The 24,912-nt window shown below is 42.5% G+C and overlaps 1 protein-coding gene across 1 annotated transcript in view; it reads right to left on the bottom strand.

The window, feature by feature from the left end:
- The window catches only part of rasa1a (RAS p21 protein activator (GTPase activating protein) 1a), a 53,468-nt gene extending 30,469 nt beyond the window's left edge, over positions 1-22,999 (bottom strand). The window contains exons 1-5 of the mRNA XM_084054783.1: positions 21,629-22,999; positions 11,714-11,866; positions 10,096-10,231; positions 8,372-8,442; positions 4,860-4,977 (exon numbers count right to left, since the gene is read on the bottom strand). Coding sequence (XP_083910909.1) covers positions 4,860-4,977; positions 8,372-8,442; positions 10,096-10,231; positions 11,714-11,866; positions 21,629-22,092 — 942 coding nt within the window. The 5' untranslated portion in view covers positions 22,093-22,999. The remainder of the gene's footprint in view (positions 1-4,859; positions 4,978-8,371; positions 8,443-10,095; positions 10,232-11,713; positions 11,867-21,628) is intronic.
- Between the last annotated feature and the right edge of the window lie 1,913 nt (positions 23,000-24,912).

Genomic DNA, 24,912 nt, shown 5'->3' on the forward strand with positions numbered 1-24,912 from the left:
TCCATCATCTAGCTGGGGACCCCCTGGAACCCCCTCAAGTACCCCTGGGGGTCCCCGGACCCCACTTTGAGAACCAAGGCATTACAGCCTTCATTATGACCAGAGTTCATTACAACCTGTTCTACGCTCACACGTGTTCATTTGATGATTTGAGTGAATGACACCTTTACCCTGGTGTCTCACTCACCACATCCTCCACTAGGAGGCACTGTGCTCTAGTATACTGTATGTCTTATCCTGCTACCTAATTCAAGCCCGGCCCGCTGTACAAATCTGTGAAAAACTAGCCTGGTTCCAGACGAATCTGCCTTTGCAAAATTGCATGCACTTTAGCCCTCGGCAGATTAGGTCTGGCCCCCCTCCATAGAGATTTCAATTCTCTCCCTCCGCAGTTGTGCGGAACCAACCAGGGCCCAGTATCCAAATGTGGGCGGGCTTATCACCTTATTTGGAGCAATGACGTACAAGGAAGCACTGCTCTGATTGGTTCGTTCAAGGAAGCACTGCTCTGATTGGTTTAGGTCTAACCAATAGAGTCCGTTTGGATCTTTTTGTAACCGCCCCTTGGAAGAAAATCAACCATTGATAGGGACCAGACTAATATCCACGCAGTGTGTCGTGTGATATTGTCTGGCTACGCGAGGCTAGTAAAAAACTAGAGGTTCAGATCAGCTCCAATTCTCTCCCAACTTGCTACAGAACTGTCTCACGGCTCTGCCTGGGCGTCCATCTACTTTTACATTTTTACACATTTTTTCCCCATATTTTTCACACTACTTCCAATGTGCTCCAACGTCAAGATCGTCACGATTCAGCAAAACGGATCTGCGAGCGACGCACTGTGAGCTTGTAGATCTGTCCTTTTTACTCATGCTTTCATTAGCCACTCCCCTTTTCACTGGACACACAGACAGAGAGTTGTGTGGTTCCTACATCCACAGAACATGGTTCATCTGACACCCATACGGCAGAAACCAACCCACTTTACCTGCCTCTCCACTCTGAGGGCAGAGTCTTTATAACTTATCCTCTGTCTGTCTGTCTGTCTGTCTGTGTGTCTGTCTGTCTGTCTGTCTGTGGCTCTGCTATAAGCACCTCGACTTTTTCTTTGTCGACACAAGTCATACCAAAACGCTCGCCCCAAAACACAGCTGCCCCGGGGCAAATCCGGCGGCATTAACCTGGTATTCCTAAACGTAACCTCAGTAAAACTATGTCTAAACCTAACCTTATTCCTAAACGTAACCTCAGTAAAACTATGTCTAAACCTAACCTTATTCCTAAACGTAACCTCAGTAAAACTATGTCTAAACCTAACCTTATTCCTAAACGTAACCTCAGTAAAACTATGTCTAAACCTAACCTTATTCCTAAACTTAACCTCAGTAAAACTATGTCTAAACCTAACCTTATTCCTAACCGTAACCTCAGTTAAACTATGTCTAAACCTAACCTTATTCCTAACCGTAACCTCAGTAAACTATGTCTAAACCTAACCTTATTCCTAAACTTAACCTCAGTAAAACTATGTCTAAACCTAACCTTATTCCTAACCTTAACCTCAGTTAAACTATGTCTAAACCTAACCTTATTCCTAACCTTAACCTCAGTAAAACTATGTCTAAATCTAACCTTATTCCTAAACGTAACCTCAGTAAACTATGTCTAAACCTAACCTTATTCTTAACCTTAACCTCAGTAAAACTATGTCTAAACCTAACCTTAACCTCAGTAAACTATGTCTAAACCTAACCTTATTCCTAACCTTAACCTCAGTAAAACTATGTCTGAACCTAAACTTATTCCTAACCTTAACCTCAGTAAAACTATGTCTAAACCTAACCTTATTCCTAAACGTAACCTCAGTAAAACTATGTCTAAACCTAACCTTATTCCTAAACGTAACCTCAGTAAAACTATGTCTAAACCGAACCTTATTCCTAACCTTAACCTCAGTAAAACTATGTCTAAACCTAACCTTATTCCTAAACGTAACCTCAGTAAAACTATGTCTAAACCTAACCTTATTCCTGACCTTAACCTCAGTAAAACTATGTCTAAACCTAACCTTAACCTCAGTAAAACTATGTCTAAACCTAACCTTATTCCTAAACGTAACCTCAATAAAACTATGTCTAAACCTAACCTTATTCCTAAACGTAACCTCAGTAAAACTATGTCTGAACCTAACCTTATTCCTAACCTTAACCTCAGTAAAACTATGTCTAAACCTAACCTTATTCCTAACCTTAACCTCAGTAAAACTATGTCTAAACCTAACCTTATTCCTAACCTTAACCTCAGTAAAACTATGTCTAAACCTAACCTTATTCCTAACCTTAACCTCAGTAAAACTATGTCTAAACCTAACCTTATTCCTAACCTTAACCTCATTAAAACTATGTCTAAACCTAACCTTATTCTTAACCTTAACCTCAGTAAAACTATGTCTAAACCTAACCTTAACCTCAGTAAACTATGTCTAAACCTAACCTTATTCCTGACCTTAACCTCAGTAAAACTATGTCTAAACCTAACCTTATTCCTAACCTTAACCTCAGTAAAACTATGTCTAAACCTAACCTTATTCCTGACCTTAACCTCAGTAAAACTATGTCTAAACCTAACCTTATTCCTAACCTTAACCTCAGTAAAACTATGTCTAAACCTAACCTTATTCCTGACCTTAACCTCAGTAAAACTATGTCTAAACCTAACCTTATTCCTAACCTTAACCTCAGTAAAACTATGTCTAAACCTAACCTTATTCCTGACCTTAACCTCAGTAAAACTATGTCTAAACCTAACCTTATTCCTAACCTTAACCTCAGTAAAACTATGTCTAAACCTAACCTTATTCCTAACCTTAACCTCAGTAAAACTATGTCTAAACCTAACCTTATTCCTGACCTTAACCTCAGTAAAACTATGTCTAAACCTAACCTTATTCCTAACCTTAACCTCAGTAAAACTATGTCTAAACCTAACCTTATTCCTAAACCTAACCTTATTCCTAACCTTAACCTCAGTAAAACTATGTCTAAACCTAACCTTATTCCTAAACCTAACCTTATTTCTAACCTTAACCTCAGTAAATCAAATATTTAGAATACATACAATACAAAAGAATACAAGAACCACTGGTCCGCCCAAACAATGGGGGCGAGCGTGTTTTGGGGCGAGTATTCCGTTTACCAATAGAAACCGTCACCATGGCTGGATGATCTTTTAACAGCTTATACATTTCCTTTACAAATGAGGGGCTAAATCCATATAATACCCCCCCCCCCCTCAATTACAGTACATTCAGGGTAAGGTTGGGCGATATGCCAAAATATTTGTATCGGCCATCGCCGGCCCAAAAATCGCCGATTGACGATATATTCGTGCTAGAAAAGCAATAATGTGAGAACAGCTCCCGAGTCCTTTAAGCTCGAGTTATACATCGCCGTACAGCGGGTCGCGTGTCAAAAATAGCAGATCTACAAGCTCACAACGCGTCGCGGACATGACGCATTGTGAGCTTGTAGATCTGCTATTTTCGGCGCACAAGCCTGTCGTACGACGGAGTATACATTGGGCTGTAACACAACGATGTGGCCAAACACACACATCCAGGTTCACTTTGTTACGGTATATTCAGACAAATAATAAATGGTGGAGCTGCAGGATAAATCACCCGTCCGGGCCGTCCTCCCCTGTAACTAAAGGGACTTGCAGTGCGCGTCGGGGTCGCGAGTGAACTCACATTTCAAATGGCACTGATTGACCTCCTGGTGATATAAACATAAGCTGACTAAAGTTTTAATATCCAGACTTGACAGCAAACGTTAAGAATCAAGTGTTTGATCTTGTGAGACCGGGGGGAGAGGGGGGGGCATGCGTTACTGTGTCATCAAGCTTACAAATGCACAGCGAGGATTTGCAGAAACTGGAAGCTTTAGTTTCAATTTTGTTTTTATATAAAAAAATCACACCCTGTGTGAAGAGAGTGGTGCCTTTGATGAGCCCTGTGTTGGTATTGATGTTGTCATCAATGTTTGTTTATTGGACAGACATACATACATACGGACACACAGACAAAGTCAGATATAGGAGTGGTTGGCACCACTCAAATATATATACAGCTGTCATCAAACGTACAGTAGCTGATAAACAGACAACTAGGAAAGCAAAAGATATTCCCTCTTTCCTCTCCTCTGCTCCATTCAGTAGCCCACCTACTGGGGAGGGGACTGAGTTTTGTAGCCTAGACTCGTCAGAAATAATCACAACCAGAGTGCATGCCTTCATCGGGTGCATTTCTCCTTTCCGACATGTCGCCTTTCCGACGTTGACGAACCCTATACCTAACCCTAACCCTAACCGCACGCGGAAGCCACTAGTCGGAGTGGTGAGATGTCGGAATGGAGAGTGAACACCGCCTTCATCATCAATCATTATTAGAACGGCCCAAATTGATTAACATTTCGTGCATGCTTTATATTGCGCTTTACATTTAATGTGGCTACATTTGAAGAGTTTAATTCTGGAGGAGGCAGACCATTAGGATACATTTATTTTGCTAAATAAAATGTCAAATATCGTCCGAAAAATCGCCTAATCGTCCATCCTTAATTCAGGGCCCAATAGAGAATATTTGAGTACATTTAGGAGTAAATGACAGATTGTTTTGTTATAGAGCAGCTGAGCAGGGGTTCTCCAACCTTTTTATACCAAACCCCATATTATCAGGGATCTTTGTTGGGGACCCCATCACGACCCCACCTTCTAGTCATTATTATGATGATGATGAACTCACCACATCCTCTGTTATAATGATATTATATTATTATTATATTATATAATAATAAACTCACCACATCCTCCACCAGATCCTCTACTATCAGACCTTGCTCCTCTGTCCTCACGTTGCTGACCCACATCCATCCGTCATCCAGCTCATTGTGAACGATGAACATGTCTCCTTTAAGGAAGCTAAAACACATGATTAAACACGATGAACATGTCTCCTTTAAGGAAGCTAAAACACATGATTAAACATGATGAACATGTCTCCTTTAAGGAAGCTAAAACACATGATTAAACATGGTGAGTTAGATGAACATGTCTCCTTTGAGGAAGCTGAATGATAAACAACATCATTATTATTATGATGATTAAACATGGTGAGTTAGCATTATTATTATTATGGTTCTGAGGGAAGCCCAGTGACTGTGGACATGGGCTTATCCTCTATTTTCCTGGATGAGGGCAATGCACCTGCCAGGCAGAGTAAACTCTGTGGCAGATTATCTGTCTCGTCAGAGACTGCCCTCTGGGGAGTGGAGGTTGCACCCCCAGGTGGTACAGTTGATTTGGGATCGGTATGGGCCCGGGGTAGCCCGTGTAGATCCGTTTGCCTCAAAGGGCACAACTCATTGTCCTCTGTGGTTCAGCCTGGCAGAGACAACTCATTGTCCTCTGTGGTTCAGCCTGGCAGAGACAACTCATTGTCCTCTGTGGTTAAGCCTGGCAGAGACAACTCATTGTCCTCTGTGGTTCAGCCTGGCAGAGACCAGTGCCCCGCTTGGGATGGACGCTCCTGTATGCGTTTCCTCCGATCCCCCAGTGGTTGCCTGTGCTTCACAGGGTCAGATTGTCAGATCACAGAGTTCTCATGGTGGCCCCAAGTGGCCCTCGAGAATATGGTATTCAACGCTCCTCAGTCTATTGGACGGGGATCCTTGGCAGCTTCCAGTAAGGATGGACCTCCTGTCCCAGCTGGAGGGGAAGGTATGGCATCCATCACCGAGCCTCCTTCAGCTCTGGGTCTGGCCATTGAGAGGGATCAGTCACTCTTGAGTGTGCTTGACCCCTCAATATGTGAGACCTTATGGAGTGCAAGAGCCCCTTCCACAAGGTTGGTGTACTCTAATTGCTGGGCTGCTTTCTCATCATGGTGCAGCAACAGGGGTCTAGACCCAGTCTCTTGCCCTGTACAACATGTACTACATTATTTACAGTGTCTACTTGATGCCTCCACGTTGAGGGTACACACGGCCGCTATATCCTTTAATCACAGCCATATTGATGGCAGGTCAGTTGGTGCGCATTACTGGGTGACACAGTCACTGCGCGGTGCCAAGAGGTTACGCCCCCTTAGGGTGGGGCGTGCTGCAACTTGGGACCTACCTCTAGTCCTGCAGGCATTGAGCCGGGCGCCCTTTGAGCCTATGGCGAGGTCGTCCTTGAGCTCTTTATACATTAACTAACTGCGTTTCTGTTAGCAGTCACGACAGCTAAGCGTGTGAGCGAGCTCCACGCACTTTCTATTAGTCCGGTATGCCTTCATTGGAAGGCCAACGACTCCGGGGTGACACTTTGGCCCAATGTCTCATTCCTACCTAAAGTATTGCCCCCCGATCATACTAACCAGGCCATAGAGCATTCCATCCTCCCCCGTTTACATCCCAGGTGGAGGAAAGGGCCCACTTGTTGTGTCCAGTGCGTGCGTTGCGACTGTATATTCAGGCAACACAGAGTATTCTACGCTCAGAGCAGCGATTTGTCTGCTACGGCGGAAAGAATAGGGGATGTGCACTGTCTAAACAGAAAGAATAGGGGATGTGCACTGTCTAAACAGAAAGAATAGGGGATGTGCACTGTCTAAACAGACAGAATAGGGGATGTGCACTGTCTAAACAGAAAGAATAGGGGATGTGCACTGTCTAAACAGAAAGAATAGGGGATGTGCACTGTCTAAACAGAAAGAATAGGGGATGTGCACTGTCTAAACAGACAGAATAGGGGATGTGCACTGTCTAAACAGACAGAATAGGGGATGTGCACTGTCTAAACAGACAGAATAGGGGATGTGCACTGTCTAAACAGAAAGAACAGAAAGAATAGGGGATGTGCACTGTCTAAACAGACAGAACAGAAAGAATAGGGGATGTGCACTGTCTAAACAGACAGAACAGAAAGAATAGGGGATGTGCACTGTCTAAACAGACAGAACAGAAAGAATAGGGGATGTGCACTGTCTAAACAGCGGCTATCCCACTGGGTAGTTAACACAATTAAAAAGGCTTATTACACGGCTTGGTTGAATGCTCGATTCTGATTGGTCAGTCATCGGTCATTATTTCTGGATAATGACCGGATGATAATGAACTGTCTAATCAGAGACTCAGAACACCTGCTCATATCAACCTCCGCTGCTTTGTTTTATGCTTTATCCAACATGACAGCCATGTAAACAAACAAACAATGTCATTTACAACTAAACGTTGCTCTCAAGAATGTTTTTGAAAACATTTGAATTGAGAAATAGACGATGCAATGACCGAAAAGTCATTCTATTTGATCCACTGCACTTCCTTGTTTATCGTGGCTACGGGGGCAACACCAAAACGCTCGCCCCAAAACACAGTTGCCCCGGGGCAAATCCGGCGGTATTACAGGCAAATCGGCAGTAAATAGAATGGGGGGCGAGTGTGTTTTGGGGCAAGTTTTTTTCTATTTTGTCATTCGTTTTCCGAGGCAAACTCCGCCCAGCCCAATAGGCTACTTATGGAATACTTTCATTGCCGTAAGCAAGGAAATACTTCGTTTTGTTGTTACTTTTGGGTAAATGTATTTATGTATTTATTAAGTAGCCGTGTAATAAGCGGGATAATGCATGGGGAGGCAGTCATTATTGAAATTTAAAGCCCTTCAGGGCCAATTAATCGCCCTGTCGGGCTTTAAATTTCAATAATGACTGCCTCCCCATGCATTATCCCTTGCTTATGAAGTAGCCGGTAAACCCGCCCCCTCAGATGTCATCTGCCATTCTACCAGGAGCGTGGGCACGTCCTGGGCGGCAATGAGGGGGGTGTCACTGACATCTTGGACAGCGCCTTGCACATTCTGGAGGTTCTATGGCCTTGACGTGGCCTCTGGATCCTCACTGGCGTCAGCTATCCTGCCACTGGCTGCTACGGCAGACTAGAAGGTGCGGGTGCAATTCCTTGTGACACTTGAGGTATAAGTCATCCACTACTGTTAACTCATTGAGTGCCATTGACGTGTTTCACGTGTTTTACCGCAATGGCGCAACGTGCCACTTTTTATTTTTACTATGTATTTTTCAATGTTATTTTCAAAAGGCAGTCAATTAATGTCAACAAGGTCCAATGACCTCACTTCTCTCAGTGGAAGTGTTAAAAGTGATGAAGCACTGCTGTAATGTGAAATGACTAGTCATGGTTCTCAATACGTACATTTACAACCATTAAAATCATATTCAACACACACACACACACACACACACACACACACACACACACACACACACACACACACACACACACACACACACACACACACACACACACACACACAGTACCTGATCTCATCAGTGTCAGGTACTTTGGTATAAGGCAGAATGGCCCGGACTCTCCTCCTGTCTTCTACAGGCTGAAGACACAATGACAACAAACACTTCATTCATTACATATATATAATAATATTAATATTAATAATAAGAATAAGAATAAGAATAAGAATAAGAATAATAATACACTTCATTCATTAAATATATATAATAAGAATAATAATAATAACTAGACGCGTCGTAATTCAGGGTTAATTGCAAAGTGTGGTTGCGCCGACGCGAGTCGCGGGTCGCTGCCGCCGGGACCCGAGGAATACGATGGGAGGAATACCGTCGGAGGCTGCGCCAAATACATCGTCACGTCACTCCTGAGATCACTTGTGTTTCATTTTGAGAGGATTGATCCCCCCAACATAAGGTTTTCGCATCAAACGGTTACATTTTGAGCATTTGTGGCGCCCCCTATGGATCAAAGTGGAAATGCTTTTGGGTATTTGTTGAGTAAGCCACCCTTGACATGTGATTCAAATTTGGGATTGACTGGACGTTTCGTTTGTGATTTTTGGCCTATTTTGTAAAACAAGCTCCTCCCGCTAACTTTGGAAGCCATTTACGGACGAACGGTAAGGACTATCAAAATGCCGTTTGGATATGTTTATCGCATGGGTCCAGAGATCACGTGTACCGATTTTTGTGAGATTTGGAAAAAATATGTAGGAAAAGGAGCAAAAACTGTGTTTTGAAGAAAATGAAATTCAAAATGGCGGAAAATCTGTCCTGACGCAAATGGGCGTGGCCTATATGGGGAGATGCGTTGTGACCCAAGGAATCCAGGGAAAAGGACATTTTGATTTTATGACCTACGGTTCAAGAGTTATAGGCCAAAACGTAAAGTGGACTGTTATAGCGCCACCATGAGGCCGAATGGTGTGATACTTTTTTTAATAATTTCGGACAAAATTATGAACCTCCCCTCCAAATCTGGTAACTCTAGCTCATACGGTTTCTGGGAAAAAAATACTTGAATTTGAGTTTCCATTAAAGTGGATGGGGAAATTTAATGCACTAATAAATCAATACCAATTAAACTATTTAACCAATCTCTTAGAAAAATACAAGCGCACGATTCCCGGTCAAGCCGGTCATTTTGACATATGGCACGACATTGGGGGATGAAAACTGTGGGAGGAGATGCGGTTTGAAATAAAGTTTATCTTGAAGATAGTGGAAGAAAGTTTTTTCACTAAAACAATAGTCTGGTTGCCCTGTTAGGGCAACCAGACTAATAATAAAACACTTCATTCATTATGGAAACAGAACACTATCCATTTAGAAGATGATTTTAACCCATTAAGACCTGGAACGCATCTGTGTCACGTTTTCATTTGAGCTAAAAAGCATTATTTTACTCTTTGGCTTTCCAAAAATAGCAGATCTACAAGCTCATAGATCTGCTATTTTTGAAAAATTGTGAAAATGTGTGCAAATCTTTGAATATATATATATCTTTTAAAGCAAACATTAACTCAAATCTTTGCTTCTGGGGGTCCCTGGAACAACATATTTTGAGATGCGGGTCCGCGGCCAAATTCCTATCATTTTGGGGTCCTTGACATGAAAACGTTTGAAAAACACTGATATAGAAACATAGGTTTTTCAGAAACCCGTCGGAACCTCAGGCCTCTATGGGTTAAATATATCTCATAATAATAATAATAATAATGATCTTTTCTTACCTCTGGGGGCGCCACAGGAGAAAGCAGCTTCTCTCCTTTCAGCAGACAAGACACATAGCTGTAGTAACCAATCAGATCGGACAGAGAGGAGAACCTCCTCCCACCGATGTAATAGTCTCCACACATGGCAATGATCCTAAAGGGTTAAATTTATGATATATGTAAACATATGATATATGTAAATATATGCAATAGTCTCTCCACACATGGCAATGATCCTAAAGGGTTAAAGGTAGGGTAAGTGATATTTTTTGGTTAAAACAAAAAGTATTTTGTTAAAAGGTTAAAGCACTATATTCTGATAGTAATCATTGCTATAGAGTGTTTGTTCAGTAACAGGAGTCTCCCCGTCTCTCCAGCTCTTTAATAAACAGAATATACATTTTCCGGTAGGTGTCAAAATGTGTCAGCTCATTTCTTAGTGTCATCACTTCCAATTTCACTTGTTTAATCTGTATCCTGATTGAGTTCTCTGTCCTGATTGGATAAAATTGGAAATGAAACTGAAACTGAAACGAAAATGCATTTTCTGTTTAATAAAGAGGTGGAGAGACAAGGAGACTCCTGTTACTGAACAAACACTCTATAGCAATGAGTACTATCACAATATAGAGCTATTTAACACTGATTTTAACCAAAGCAAATCACTTACCCTACCTTTAAAAATATGATATGTCAATATATTTTTACTAACTAACTCCGCATCACTCTGCATGTTGTGAGCTTTTAGATCTGTTATTTTTGTCACGTTCGTTATACATTAGGCTACAATCACGCAGCCCGTTCAGTGAAAAATGTTACATGTTTGGTTTTATGTTATACATGTTTTGGAAAACGTTTTTTTATAAACAAAATCAACAGCTAAAAACAATGCATAGCCAAATGTGTTTCCAGGACAAAGCTCTGTAATGTAATGACCCCATTTTACACGATGGTCCTGGCTAACACCTGGAACCATAACATCTCTCACGCGAGTAACAATGGCGGCGCGATCGGCCATACAAAATGAGTCGTAGTTATAGGGGTTTTAGAGAAGGAGATGGGAGAACGGAAGCGGATGGGAGCCATGTTTTTTGACACGGTGATCTATAGACGGATTTCCGCGCGACGTCATCACAGAGCAGAATGCGCAATCTGCGCATGCCTGGGGGTCAGTGGGGGAAAGGCGCGTTCGAAAATACAGCCCTGAGCGGCAGTGAGCGCACTGGCCAATACAAACTAATAGGCGAGTGTGCTCCGGTGCGTAATTTCCAAACGCACCCATAGGCTTCCCCCCGCAGCTGCGCGGTCATATTCCTCTCATGTTTACTAACAGGAAACCTCCCTATAAGGCCCTTCCTACTCAGAATCACCGTGGGTGATTCCAGAGCTGCTCCAGCCCCTCCCGTGTGGAAAAAAACGAAAAGAGACTGAAAACACGGTTCAGACCGTGTTCGGCACCCGATGTGTTAAAAAAGAGTTAAAGTCTCTGCTCAAAGCAATTCATTTTTTTGAAGAGCTGTTGTCCTCCATTATTATGTTGCCTTCCCTACCCTAGACAGTGTGTGTGTGTGTGTGTGTGTGTGTGTGTGTGTGTGTGTGTGTGTGTATGTGTGTGTGTGTGTGTGTGTGTGTGTACCTGAAGTGGTTGACTACGTTGGTCATACTAAGGAAGGACAGGACGAAGGACCCAGGCCGTCGGTCACTCTCTCTGATCAGGTAACTCCCTGGATTCCTGGCCTGACGCAGCCGCTCCTCTGCAATGGTACGATCCAACTTCCCATGGTACCACCTATAACACACAATGAGTTAATGGTACGATCCAACTTCCCATGGTACCACCTATAACACACAATGACTTAATGGTACGATCCAACTTCCCATGGTACCACCTATAACACACAATGGGTTAATGGTACGATCCAACTTCCCATGGTACCACCTATAACACACAATGACTTAATGGTACGATCCAACTTCCCATGGTACCATCTATAACACAAAATGACTTAATGGTACGATCCAACTTCCCATGGTACCACCTATAACACACAATGACTTAATGGTACGATCCAACTTCCCATGGTACCACCTATAACACACAATGACTTAATGGTACGATCCAACATGGTGAGCATGAGAATAAACCTTTTTCCAAAAACATTTTTATCAGATGTGTCAGATGTTCAATGTTTTTTAACTGTTGTAAAAATGCACCAGAGCATCAACACACACTCAACAAAGTTGCAGAACCCATGTTCAGACCATGTTCAGACCCATGTTCAGACTATGTTCAGACCATGTTCAGACCCATGTTCAGACCATGTTCAGACTATGTTCAGACCATGTTCAGACCCATGTTCAGACCATGTTCAGACCCATGTTCAGACCATGTTCAGACCATGTTCAGACCCATGTTCAGACCCATGTTCAGACCATGTTCAGACCATGTTCAGACCATGTTCAGACCCATGTTCAGACCATGTTCAGACCATGTTCAGACCCATGTTCAGACCATGTTCAGACCCATGTTCAGACCATGTTCAGACCATGTTCAGACCATGTTCAGACCCATGTTCAGACCCATGTTCAGACCATGTTCAGACCCATGTTCAGACCCATGTTCGGACCATGTTCGGACCATGTTCGGACCATGTTCAGACCCATGTTCAGACCATGTTCAGACCATGTTCAGACCCTGTTCAGACCCTGTTCAGACCATGTTCAGACCATGTTCAGACCATGTTCAGACCCATGTTCAGACCATGTTCAGACCATGTTCAGACCCATGTTCAGACCCATGTTCAGACCCATGTTCAGACCCATGTTCAGACCCATGTTCAGACCATGTTCAGACCCATGTTCAGACCCATGTTCAGACCATGTTCAGACCATGTTCAGACCCATGTTCAGACCCATGTTCAGACCATGTTCAGACCATGTTCAGACCCATGTTCAGACCATGTTCAGACCCATGTTCAGACCATGTTCAGACCCATGTTCAGACCATGTTCAGACCCATGTTCAGACCATGTTCAGACCATGTTCAGACCATGTTCAGACCCATGTTCAGACCATGTTCAGACCCATGTTCAGACCCATGTTCACGAAGGACCCAGGCCGTCGGTCACTCTCTCTGATCAGGTAACTCCCTGGATTCCTGGCCTGACGCAGCCGCTCCTCTGCAATGGTACGATCCAACTTCCCATGGTACCACCTATAACACACAATGAGTTAATGGTACGATCCAACTTCCCATGGTACCACCTATAACACACAATGACTTAATGGTACGATCCAACTTCCCATGGTACCACCTATAACACACAATGGGTTAATGGTACGATCCAACTTCCCATGGTACCACCTATAACACACAATGACTTAATGGTACGATCCAACTTCCCATGGTACCATCTATAACACAAAATGACTTAATGGTACGATCCAACTTCCCATGGTACCACCTATAACACACAATGACTTAATGGTACGATCCAACATGGTGAGCATGAGAATAAACCTTTTTCCAAAAACATTTTTATCAGATGTGTCAGATGTTCAATGTTTTTTAACTGTTGTAAAAATGCACCAGAGCATCAACACACACTCAACAAAGTTGCAGAACCCATGTTCAGACCATGTTCAGACCCATGTTCAGACTATGTTCAGACCATGTTCAGACCCATGTTCAGACCATGTTCAGACTATGTTCAGACCATGTTCAGACCCATGTTCAGACCATGTTCAGACCCATGTTCAGACCATGTTCAGACCATGTTCAGACCCATGTTCAGACCCATGTTCAGACCATGTTCAGACCATGTTCAGACCATGTTCAGACCCATGTTCAGACCATGTTCAGACCATGTTCAGACCCATGTTCAGACCATGTTCAGACCATGTTCAGACCCATGTTCAGACCATGTTCAGACCATGTTCAGACCATGTTCAGACCCATGTTCAGACCCATGTTCAGACCATGTTCAGACCATGTTCAGACCATGTTCAGACCCATGTTCAGACCCATGTTCAGACCATGTTCAGACCCATGTTCAGACCCATGTTCAGACCATGTTCAGACCATGTTCAGACCCATGTTCAGACCCATGTTCAGACCCATGTTCAGACCCATGTTCAGACCATGTTCAGACCCATGTTCAGACCATGTTCAGACCCATGTTCAGACCATGTTCAGACCCATGTTCAGACCATGTTCAGACCCATGTTCAGACCATGTTCAGACCATGTTCAGACCATGTTCAGACCCATGTTCAGACCATGTTCAGACCCATGTTCAGACCCATGTTCAGACCATGTTCAGACCCATGTTCAGACCATGTTCAGACCCATGTTCAGACCATGTTCAGACCATGTTCAGACCATGTTCAGACCCATGTTCAGACCCATGTTCAGACCATGTTCAGACCCATGTTCAGACCCATGTTCAGACCCATGTTCAGACCATGTTCAGACCCATGTTCAGACCATGTTCAGACCCATGTTCAGACCCATGTTCAGACCATGTTCAGACCCATGTTCAGACCATGTTCAGACCATGTTCAGACCCATGTTCAGACCCATGTTCAGACCATGTTCAGACCATGTTCAGACCCATGTTCAGACCATGTTCAGACCCATGTTCAGACCCATGTTCAGACCCATGTTCAGACCCATGTTCAGACCATGTTCAGACCCATGTTCAGACCATGTTCAGACCATGTTCAGACCCATGTTCAGACCATGTTCAGACCCATGTTCAGACCATGTTCAGACCATGTTCAGACCCATGTTCAGACCCATGTTCAGACCCATGTTCAGACCCATGTTCAGACCCATGTTCAGACCCATGTTCAGACCCATGTTCAGACCATGTTCAGACCATGTTCAGACCATGTTCAGACCCATGTTCAGACCCATGTTCAGACCATGTTCAGACCCATGTTCAGACCCATGTTCAGACCCATGTTCAGGACCATGTTCAGACCATGTTCAGACCCATGTTCAGACCCATGTTCAGACCCATGTTCAGACCATGTTCAGACCATGTTCAGACCCATGTTCAGACCCATGTTCAGACCATGTTCAGACCATGTTCAGACCATGTTCAGACCCATGTTCAGACCCATGTTCAGACCATGTTCAGACCCATGTTCAGACCCATGTTCAGACCATGTTCAGACCATGTTCAGACCCATGTTCAGACCCATGTTCAGACCATGTTCAGACCCATGTTCAGACCATGTTCAGACCATGTTCAGACCCATGTTCAGACCCATGTTCAGACCATGTTCAGACCATGTTCAGACCCATGTTCAGACCCATGTTCAGACCCATGTTCAGACCCATGTTCAGACCATGTTCAGACCCATGTTCAGACCATGTTCAGACCCATGTTCAGACCCATGTTCAGACCATGTTCAGACCATGTTCAGACCCATGTTCAGACCCATGTTCAGACCCATGTTCAGACCATGTTCAGACCATGTTCAGACCATGTTCAGACCATGTTCAGACCCATGTTCAGACCATGTTCAGATCATGTTCAGACCCATGTTCAGATCATGTTCAGACCCATGTTCAGACCATGTTCAGACCCATGTTCAGACCCATGTTCAGACCCATGTTCAGACCCATGTTCAGACCATGTTCAGACCATGTTCAGACCATGTTCAGACCATGTTCAGACCATGTTCAGACCCATGTTCAGACCATGTTCAGACCATGTTCAGACCATGTTCAGACCATGTTCAGACCATGTTCAGACCCATGTTCAGACCATGTTCAGACCATGTTCAGACCCATGATCAGGTGTCAGTCACACACCTCTCAGCAGGTGTGTGCTGGCAGGTCGTTCAGAACCAGAGCCATTACCAACACAAGGATATTATTGGGTTACCCACACGTTTAGCTGTGTTACTCATTCCACGATCCTTACAAATCATACCTGGTTGTAAAGGTGAGTAATCAACCATAAAATGATATAAAACACAATGCAGAATAGTATTATTGAAGGGCAGAAATAATCCACCAACGTTAACTTTCTGAACTTTGTGTGGGCAGTTTATGATATAATATAATATGATAAAGACACTGTTATGGAAAAATTGATAACTTATGCTAAGTATCGGATTCCCACAAAAAGCAGAAGTTCGAGAAGTGTTGAGACACAATCACCATTTATTTCAGGAGATCCCCGTCTGCCCCACACACCAAAGTATGTAGACCAGCCCTTTCCTAACAGTTTGCTACCTCTTTTATACAAGAGGGGAAAAATAGACTCAAATGAAGTGGTCACACATGCTCTAATATGGACATAAGGAAAGAAATAGACATCACACTTCATACCTTAAAAGGACATTTCTCCAGAACAAGGAGGAAACACTATTGTAAACCCATGACATTCTGGTGACAGGTGACAGAGCCCTGTCACCTTAGAACAGCTGTTCACTGAGAACGAGCGCTAACCAGAATTAGCCTGAATCTATTTAGAATTTCTCAGTTTGCCATTACAACTATCAGACTGCTCTACTTACACACACCTGGCTCTGTGCTGCATCTCTCTCTCTCTCTCTCTCTCTCTCTCTCTCTCTCTTTTCACCGCCTCTGTTGCCCGGACGACCGGTGAGCTGAGCGTAGCGGGACGGACCGACACTTAACGCACAGCGAGTTCAAACCCTTCAGAGGCATCATGATGATGATGATGATGAAGATGCTACAGCACCACTCCAACAGCCTTCTATGAACTACTGAACCAAACAGACCCTCATCTGCCTTCTGATGGGGAGGGGGGTGAGGGAGGAGTCTGGCTGTATGTGGGAGGAGTCTGCTGAAGGATATGATGATGATAGGCTGTATTATTGTTCTGCTTCTTCTTCTACTGTCATAAATACCATCATCCACATTATGATAGGATATGATGGGGGTCTTCAACGTTTTCAGGCCAAGGACCCCCTAGCTGAGAGAACGATGAAGCAGGGACCCCCTCCTCTATATTGTAAAAAAAAATGGGTTTCAGGATTTGTACTTGTTCTGCTCTTTTCCCCTCTACACCAAACCTCTTTGCCAAAAGTAGCAGATCTACAAGCTCACAACAAACTCACTTAAAGGTAGGGTAAGTGATATGTTTTGGTTAAAACAAAAAGTATTTTGTTAAAAGGTTAAAGCACTATATTCTGATAGTAATCATTACTATAGAGTGTTTGTTCAGTAACAGGAGTCTCCCCGTCTCTCCAGCTCTTTAATAAACAGAAAATACATTTTTCGGTAGGTGTCAAAATCTCAGCCAATCAGGAGAAAGTACCCATTTTTAAGCTTAATTTTTATAGTGTTCCAGTTCCAATTTTGTCTGCTCATTTCTTAGTGTCATCACTTCCAATTTCACTTGTTTAATCTATATCCTGATTGAGTTCTCTATCCTGATTGGATAAAATCTGAAATGAAACTGAAACGAAAATGCATTTTCTGTTTTATAAAGAGCTGGAGAGACAAGGAGACTCCTTTTACTGAACAAACACTCTATAGCAATGTGTACTATCAGAATATAGAGCTATTTAACACTTATTTTAACCAAAGAAAATCACTTACCCTACCTTTAAAAAAAAGAATAAACTTTTTTTTAAGTCCATACTGCTATTCATAGGGCTGCACATGTGTCATGTGTTTCGCTAGCCAATCACAGTCCTGAATTTGCAAAGTCAGCCAATCACATTACAGCTAGTGGTGATGACACTAGCTGTAATGTGATTGGCTGACTTTGCAAAAGTATAGATTTGCATTGACTGTGGAAGGGTTGTAGACTATTGGCCAATCACAGTGCAGGATTGGTCAGTGTCCAAACCTCACTTATAGGGGGCGGTTATACCGCCCCAAAAATCACACCCAGTGTGAAGTTAGTGGTGATATTTATGAGTTATTAATTGCATCATGCGTCTCGCTAGCCAATCCCAGTACGTCCTGCGGAGCTTAGCCAATGGGCGTGTTTTCCACAGCATGGCGTCACAGCCAAAGACACATTATCACAACGGAAAGAAAAACTTTCACCACGGATGGATGGTCCTAAACCCAGCGGTTGCACCGCTCAAAAATATAATGTATGATAATATCACACAAAGATTTGGCGGACCCCCTGTAATACCTCTGAGGACCCCCTCGGGGTCCCGGCACTGAGTCCAAGCGAACTTCACAACGTTCGGCACGGCAACTCGCTGGCTTTAGCTCGCTCAGTGGTGCCTCACGTGGTTCCAGTTCACTTGAGACGGTCATAAACTATACAGGATAAAGACATAGCCCAGTGGCTGTAGGCAGAGACACTTCCCCATTGGCCACAGAAGGGGGGAGTGGTTATAGCACAAGTGGTATAGGCTTTAGTATGTTGCATCAGAACATATATATAATAAACTGTATTTCCGTTTGGCTTTTACACAAAACTTCCAAAAGGCTGGAATGACAAATAACTAAGAATAAATTACTGACCATTCTATTAAGCCTAAACATCGTAGAAATAGCAGATCTACAAGCTCACAACAACGCATGCAGATCTGCTATTTCTGGAAGACGTATGAAAATGTATGAACATATTTCAACATGGAAAAACAGCAGTGTGGGACACACACACACACACACACACACACACACACACAGTGACCTACATGCACCTTACAGTGAGTTAGTTTACAAGCAGCTGGCTTCAGCCAAGCTAATAAATCAAATCACACCGTCTGTTATGAGGCCAGATACACACCCCCCCCCCCCCCCCCCCCACACACACACACACACACACACACACACACACACACACACACACACACACACACACACACACACACACACACACACACACACACACACACACACACACACACACACACACACACAGCTAATGTAAACACTGGAAGGGTTTGTGCAGAAAACCAACTATTTAGCAAATCACCCTGAATAAAGGTCCTTACACACCGGGGCCATTTTTTCGTGCGAATAATGCGTTTAAAAAAAAAAAAAACTTATAAAGTCAATGGCTCCGTACATGGAGCGAAAAAGCAAAAAAGCGTCTTTTAATTATTCGGAACGAGTCCGAATTTTGCGTATATTCGCCGGTATGTAAGGACCTTAACAATAACAGTAAATAACACTAACAGTAAATAACACTAAATCATTCTGCGATATTTTAGGAGCTCAAGTTCAGTTAAAAAATGTATATATATATATATAAATATATATATATATATATATAGATATAGATATAGATATAGATATATATATAGATATATAGATATATTCAAAGATTCAAAAATAGCAGCTCTACAAGCTCATAACCCTGAGCTTGTATATCTGCTATTTTTGAATAGCCAAAGAACTGTACAATGTAACCAAATGAACCCTTTACTGTACAATGTAACCAAATGAACCCTTTACTGTACAATGTAACCAAATGAACCCTTTACTGTACAATGTAACCAAATGAACCCTTTACTGTACAATGTAACCAAATGAACCCTTTACTGTACAATGTAACCAAATGAACCCTATACTGTACAATGTAACCAAATGAACCCTATACTGTACAATGTAACCAAATGAACCCTTACTGTACAATGTAACCAAATGAACCCTTTACTGTACAATGTAACCAAATGAACCCTATACTGTACAATGTAACCAAATGAACCCTTACTGTACAATGTAACCAAATGAACCCTATTACTGTACAATGTAACCAAATGAACCCTTTACTGTACAATGTAACCAAATGAACCCTATACTGTACAATGTAACCAAATGAACCCTTACTGTACAATGTAACCAAATGAACCCTATACTGTACAATGTAACCAAATGAACCCTTTACTGTACAATGTAACCAAATGAACCCTTACTGTACAATGTAACCAAATGAACCCTTACTGTACAATGTAACCAAATGAACCCTATACTGTACAATGTAACCAAATGAACCCTATACTGTACAATGTAACCAAATGAACCCTTTACTGTACAATGTAACCAAATGAACCCTTACTGTACAATGTAACCAAATGAACCCTATACTGTACAATGTAACCAAATGAACCCTATACTGTACAATGTAACCAAATGAACCCTTTACTGTACAATGTAACCAAATGAACCCTATACTGTACAATGTAACCAAATGAACCCTTTACTGTACAATGTAACCAAATGAACCCTTTACTGTACAATGTAACCAAATGAACCCTTTACTGTACAATGTAACCAAATGAACCCTTTACTGTACAATGTAACCAAATGAACCCTTTACTGTACAATGTAACCAAATAAACCATATTACTGTACAATGTAACCAAATAAACCCTTATGGGACCCCCATAAGAGAAGATATGCCAGGGACCCCCATAAGAGAAGATATGCCAGGGAGCCCCATAAGAGAAGATATGCCAGGGACCCCCATAAGAGAAGATATGCCAGGGACCCCCATAAGAGAAGATATGCCAGGGAGCTACGGGCGAGGGGCGTGACTTGAGTGAAGGACCGAATGTACCCAAACATCCTCTGATCACCTCTAACCTCTAACCTCTAACCCAAACATCCTCTGATCACCTCTAACCTCTAACCTCTAACCCAAACATCCTCTGATCACAAACGTCACAAAGTGACACAGGGCAGCACAAACGAATGGGGCGGGGCACACAATTGACAGGTGCTTGTGATTGGTGGGGGGTAATGAGTCACTCCATCTGCCCATTGTGTGTCCCAAACATGTGTGCGTCCTAAAGGAAGTTTAGATACTTTGTACATGCACTGTACAACTTTAAATACAAACACATTGGACATAAAAAAGACAATAGAATGTTAATACTAGTCATTAAGCTATTAATATAGGTCTTTAAAGTGGGTCATGTTTGCATGTTTAGAATCAATAATATATATGATATTAACCTGTGGGCCGCATTAAGTGAAGGTGGGGGCCGCATGTGGCCCCCGGGCCGCCAGTGTCCCATGTATGGATTAGAGCAGTGGTTCTCAAACTTTTTCATGTCAAGGACCTCCAAATTGACGCTCATTAGCCCGCGGACCCCCATTTGAAAAGATAAGCCAGGGACCCCAATAAGAGAAGGTTTTTACGGCTCTCTAGCAGTGATTCTCAGCCATTTTAATTTCAAGGACCCCCAGTTTGACATGCATTAGGGCTACGGACCCCCATTTAATGGCATTTATACCACTGGGACCCCAATTTATATTGTAAAATCAATGTTAATTTAACTCTGAGAGTGTAACAAATTTGTACACTCTCAGAGTTACAGACCCATAAGGGTCCATTTGGTTCCTGTCCATCATTTAGCTGGGGACCCCCTGGAACCCCCTCACGGCCTCCTGATGACATAAACCGGATCAGAAACCTGAACATGGTTTGGATCCCAGGCTACGACAAAGGATCTACGTCCTCCCGGTGGAGGCTCCTCACTGTCTGTCAGGTGAGTCAGTAGGCGGATACAACAGCAGTGACATCACAGAGAGGAGCCAATCAGCATGAGGGACAGGAGGTTAAACAACAACAACAATAAAAGGTTCTTACTGGTTGGTGGGCGGGGCTGACAGAGGGAACACCACCTCCTCCTCCTCGTACTCCGGCCCGTCCTGCATGTCGCTCTCATCCACCGTGCCCAGGACCCCCACAGGGCCCCCCAGGACCCCCACCGGACCCCCCAGGACCCCCGGGGGAGGCGGTGGAGGCAGTGGCAGCGGGGGGAAGGAGGAGGTCGTCTCTGGACCCTCTGAGGGAGGAGGAGAGGAGCTGACGATGGAGAGAGCCTCAGGGTGGTACACCTCCTGCAGAGGGGAGTCCGGGGAGGAGGTGCTGCTGCTGTTGTTGTTGTTGTGTCCTCCCACATCAGAGCCTCCTGTGACCCGGGGGGAGCAGGAGGAGGAGGGCTGGCTGTAGAGGTCTGAGCCTCCTGGAGGAGGAGAACCACAGCCTCCTGGAGGAGGAGAACCACAGCCTCCTCCCGGCTCCTCCGCGCTGAGCTCCCCGGCCATCATGCTGCTTCAGAGGGGAGAAAGAGTCTCCTTCTGCCCCTCTGACGGACCAATAGGATCCTCTGATGGACCAATAGGATCCTCTGATGGACCAATAGGAGGTCTGGTAGATCACTGGATCTCTCTTTATGTCCAAGTAGATCCCTCACTGCTCTGCGGCCGAATGAGCCCCAAATACAGCGATAAAACACCTAACCATAAACACCTAACCATAAACACCAAGCTCTAACCATAAACAAATAACTGGGTGAAAACACGTTCCAGCTAACCAGCTAACGGTCAGCCTCAGGAAGCTAACTATTAGCCCGTTAGCTGGAGGAGAAAGCTAGCGTGGCTTTTTATTCTAACAAGGTGTAAATAAACAGCGGACTGAAGCTTTAATTCGTGCATAAAGTCTCATTTAAACTAAAATAAGCTCTGAGTTCAGTTCAATCTGTTTCTCTTTGTTTTTCACGTTAAAGCGACGTGTTAGCTTAATGCTAGCATGCTAGGCTAGCATGCTATGCTAGCAGCTCTTTAATGAAGACAAACTTAATGTCTTCATTATTTATTTCCTGAGTTTAAACGTTAAAGTTGGTGTAAATATAATAATATAAGTGATATAAAACACATATAAACAGGTTATAATATAAAATCTAAACTAATGTGTTCAGAGTCTGTGATTCCAGTCCATTTGTGTAGCTGTTGCCGTGTGTAGTTGTTATTGTGTGTCTGTGAGTCTGAATCCTGTTGTTGTTTGTTTGGTTTCCTCACACACTGTCCACACACACACGCACACGCACGCACACGCACGCACACACACGCACGCACGCACACACACACACACACACACACACACACACACACACACACACACACACACACACACACACACAGACACACCTTAGTCTACAGTACACAAAAACACACAAATCTCTCTTTGTATAAATCCAGATCCTGAGCCGCTCCGTGTGTTCAAAACCACTTTAGTTAATAAAGTTTATTTCTCTCTCTCTCTCTCTCTCTCTCTTTCTCTCTCTCTCTCTCTCTCTCTCTCTCTCTCTCTCTCTCTCTCTCTCTCTCTCTCTCTCTCTCTCTCTCTCTCTCTCTCTCTCTCTCTCTCTCTCTCTCTCTCTCTCTGGACATAAGGAACTTTAATGCCTGCATCCTGTTTCACAGACACACACATGTGATAATACAAATATTCATAATAATCCTAATCCTTTACAGTCCTTTGTGCTCTTCTGCAATTCTTATTTATTATTATTATTATTATTATTACTATTATTAACATTGATATTGTTATTAATTTCATGAAAGATGAAATGATGTCATATGAAATATACAAATGACATATTTGAGATTATTATCAATATTCAACACACACTTCACTCCATAAGATCACATGAACTCTGTAGCTTGTAGAATGTTTTGAATTATGGGAGGGAGTGGGAGATGTACCTTATGGTTATTATAGAAGATGTGCCTTATAGTTATTATAGAAGATGTGCCTTATGGTTACTATATAAGGCAAAACGTTACCCTATGCAGTCCTTGGCCAAACCAAGTGAGCACTAACCTCGGTCCCAGCCTCACTCATCTGCAGTGAGCACTAGTGAGCACTGAGTGAGCCAGATGGATGGATGGATCAATCCATGACATCTGTGATCATCATTCATTCACACCCAGTACTGCTCATAGCTATTTGTAGATCTACAAGTATTATAACTATCAAATATAACTATAAATCCTACTAAAATATAACTATAAATCCTACTAAAATATAGCTATAAATCCTACTAAAATATAACTATAAATCCTACTAAAATATAACTATAAATCCTACTAAAATATAACTATAAATCCTACTCAAATATTACTATAAATCCTACTCAAATATAACTATAAATCCTACTAAAATATAACTATAAATCCTACTAAAATATTACTATAAATCCTACTAAAATATAACTATAAATCCTACTAAAATATAACTATAAATCCTACTAAAATATTACTATAAATCCTACTAAAATATTACTATAAATCCTACTAAAATATAACTATAAATCCTACTAAAATATTACTATAAATCCTACTAAAATATTACTATAAATCCTACTAAAATATAACTATAAATCCTACTAAAATATAACTATAAATCCTACTAAAATATTACTATAAATCCTACTAAAATATAACTATAAATCCTACTAAAATATAACTATAAATCCTACTAAAATACAACTATAAATCCTACTAAAATATAACTATAAATCCTTCCACCTTTTCTAATGAGAACCAGTTGTTTCATGTTTATGGTTGTAAATGTTCCTAAACACATTAAGCAGAATATCATTATTATTTTAAATGTTCCTAAACGTCATTATGCAGAATATTATTTAAACTCAACGTGTGTTTTAGCTCCGACGGAACCTCTCTCTCCGCTTTATAGCTCCGAGATGAGGTTCCTCGTTTGTCTCTGCCGTTTGAGCAGGACATTGTCGCACATTTTCCACTTCACATGTTTCTTTTACCCCTTTCTGCACATCGTATCCAAAAAGTAAAGCATTTCCGCCACTCTCTCAGATGTTTTAAGTTCTAGCGCACCATCAAATCTATCCAACGAGTTGAAGAAAGTATTTAATTTGCCTCTGTCTTCATCCGGTTACATGTTTTTAAGACGTTGCACAAAGAGTTGCGCCCGTAGAGATAACATTACTGATTCCCCTACTGGTCAAATGTTGAATTGCATCTTCTAATGCATAATATTATGGAACCGGATGAGGAGAGAAACGATTTAAACGCTTTTTTTTCCAACTCGTTGGATAGATTTTATGGTGC

The sequence above is a fragment of the Gymnoscopelus microlampas genome, assembly GCF_963454915.1.
Source record: "Gymnoscopelus microlampas genome assembly, chromosome: 4".
Classification (NCBI taxonomy): Eukaryota; Metazoa; Chordata; class Actinopteri; order Myctophiformes; family Myctophidae; genus Gymnoscopelus; species Gymnoscopelus microlampas.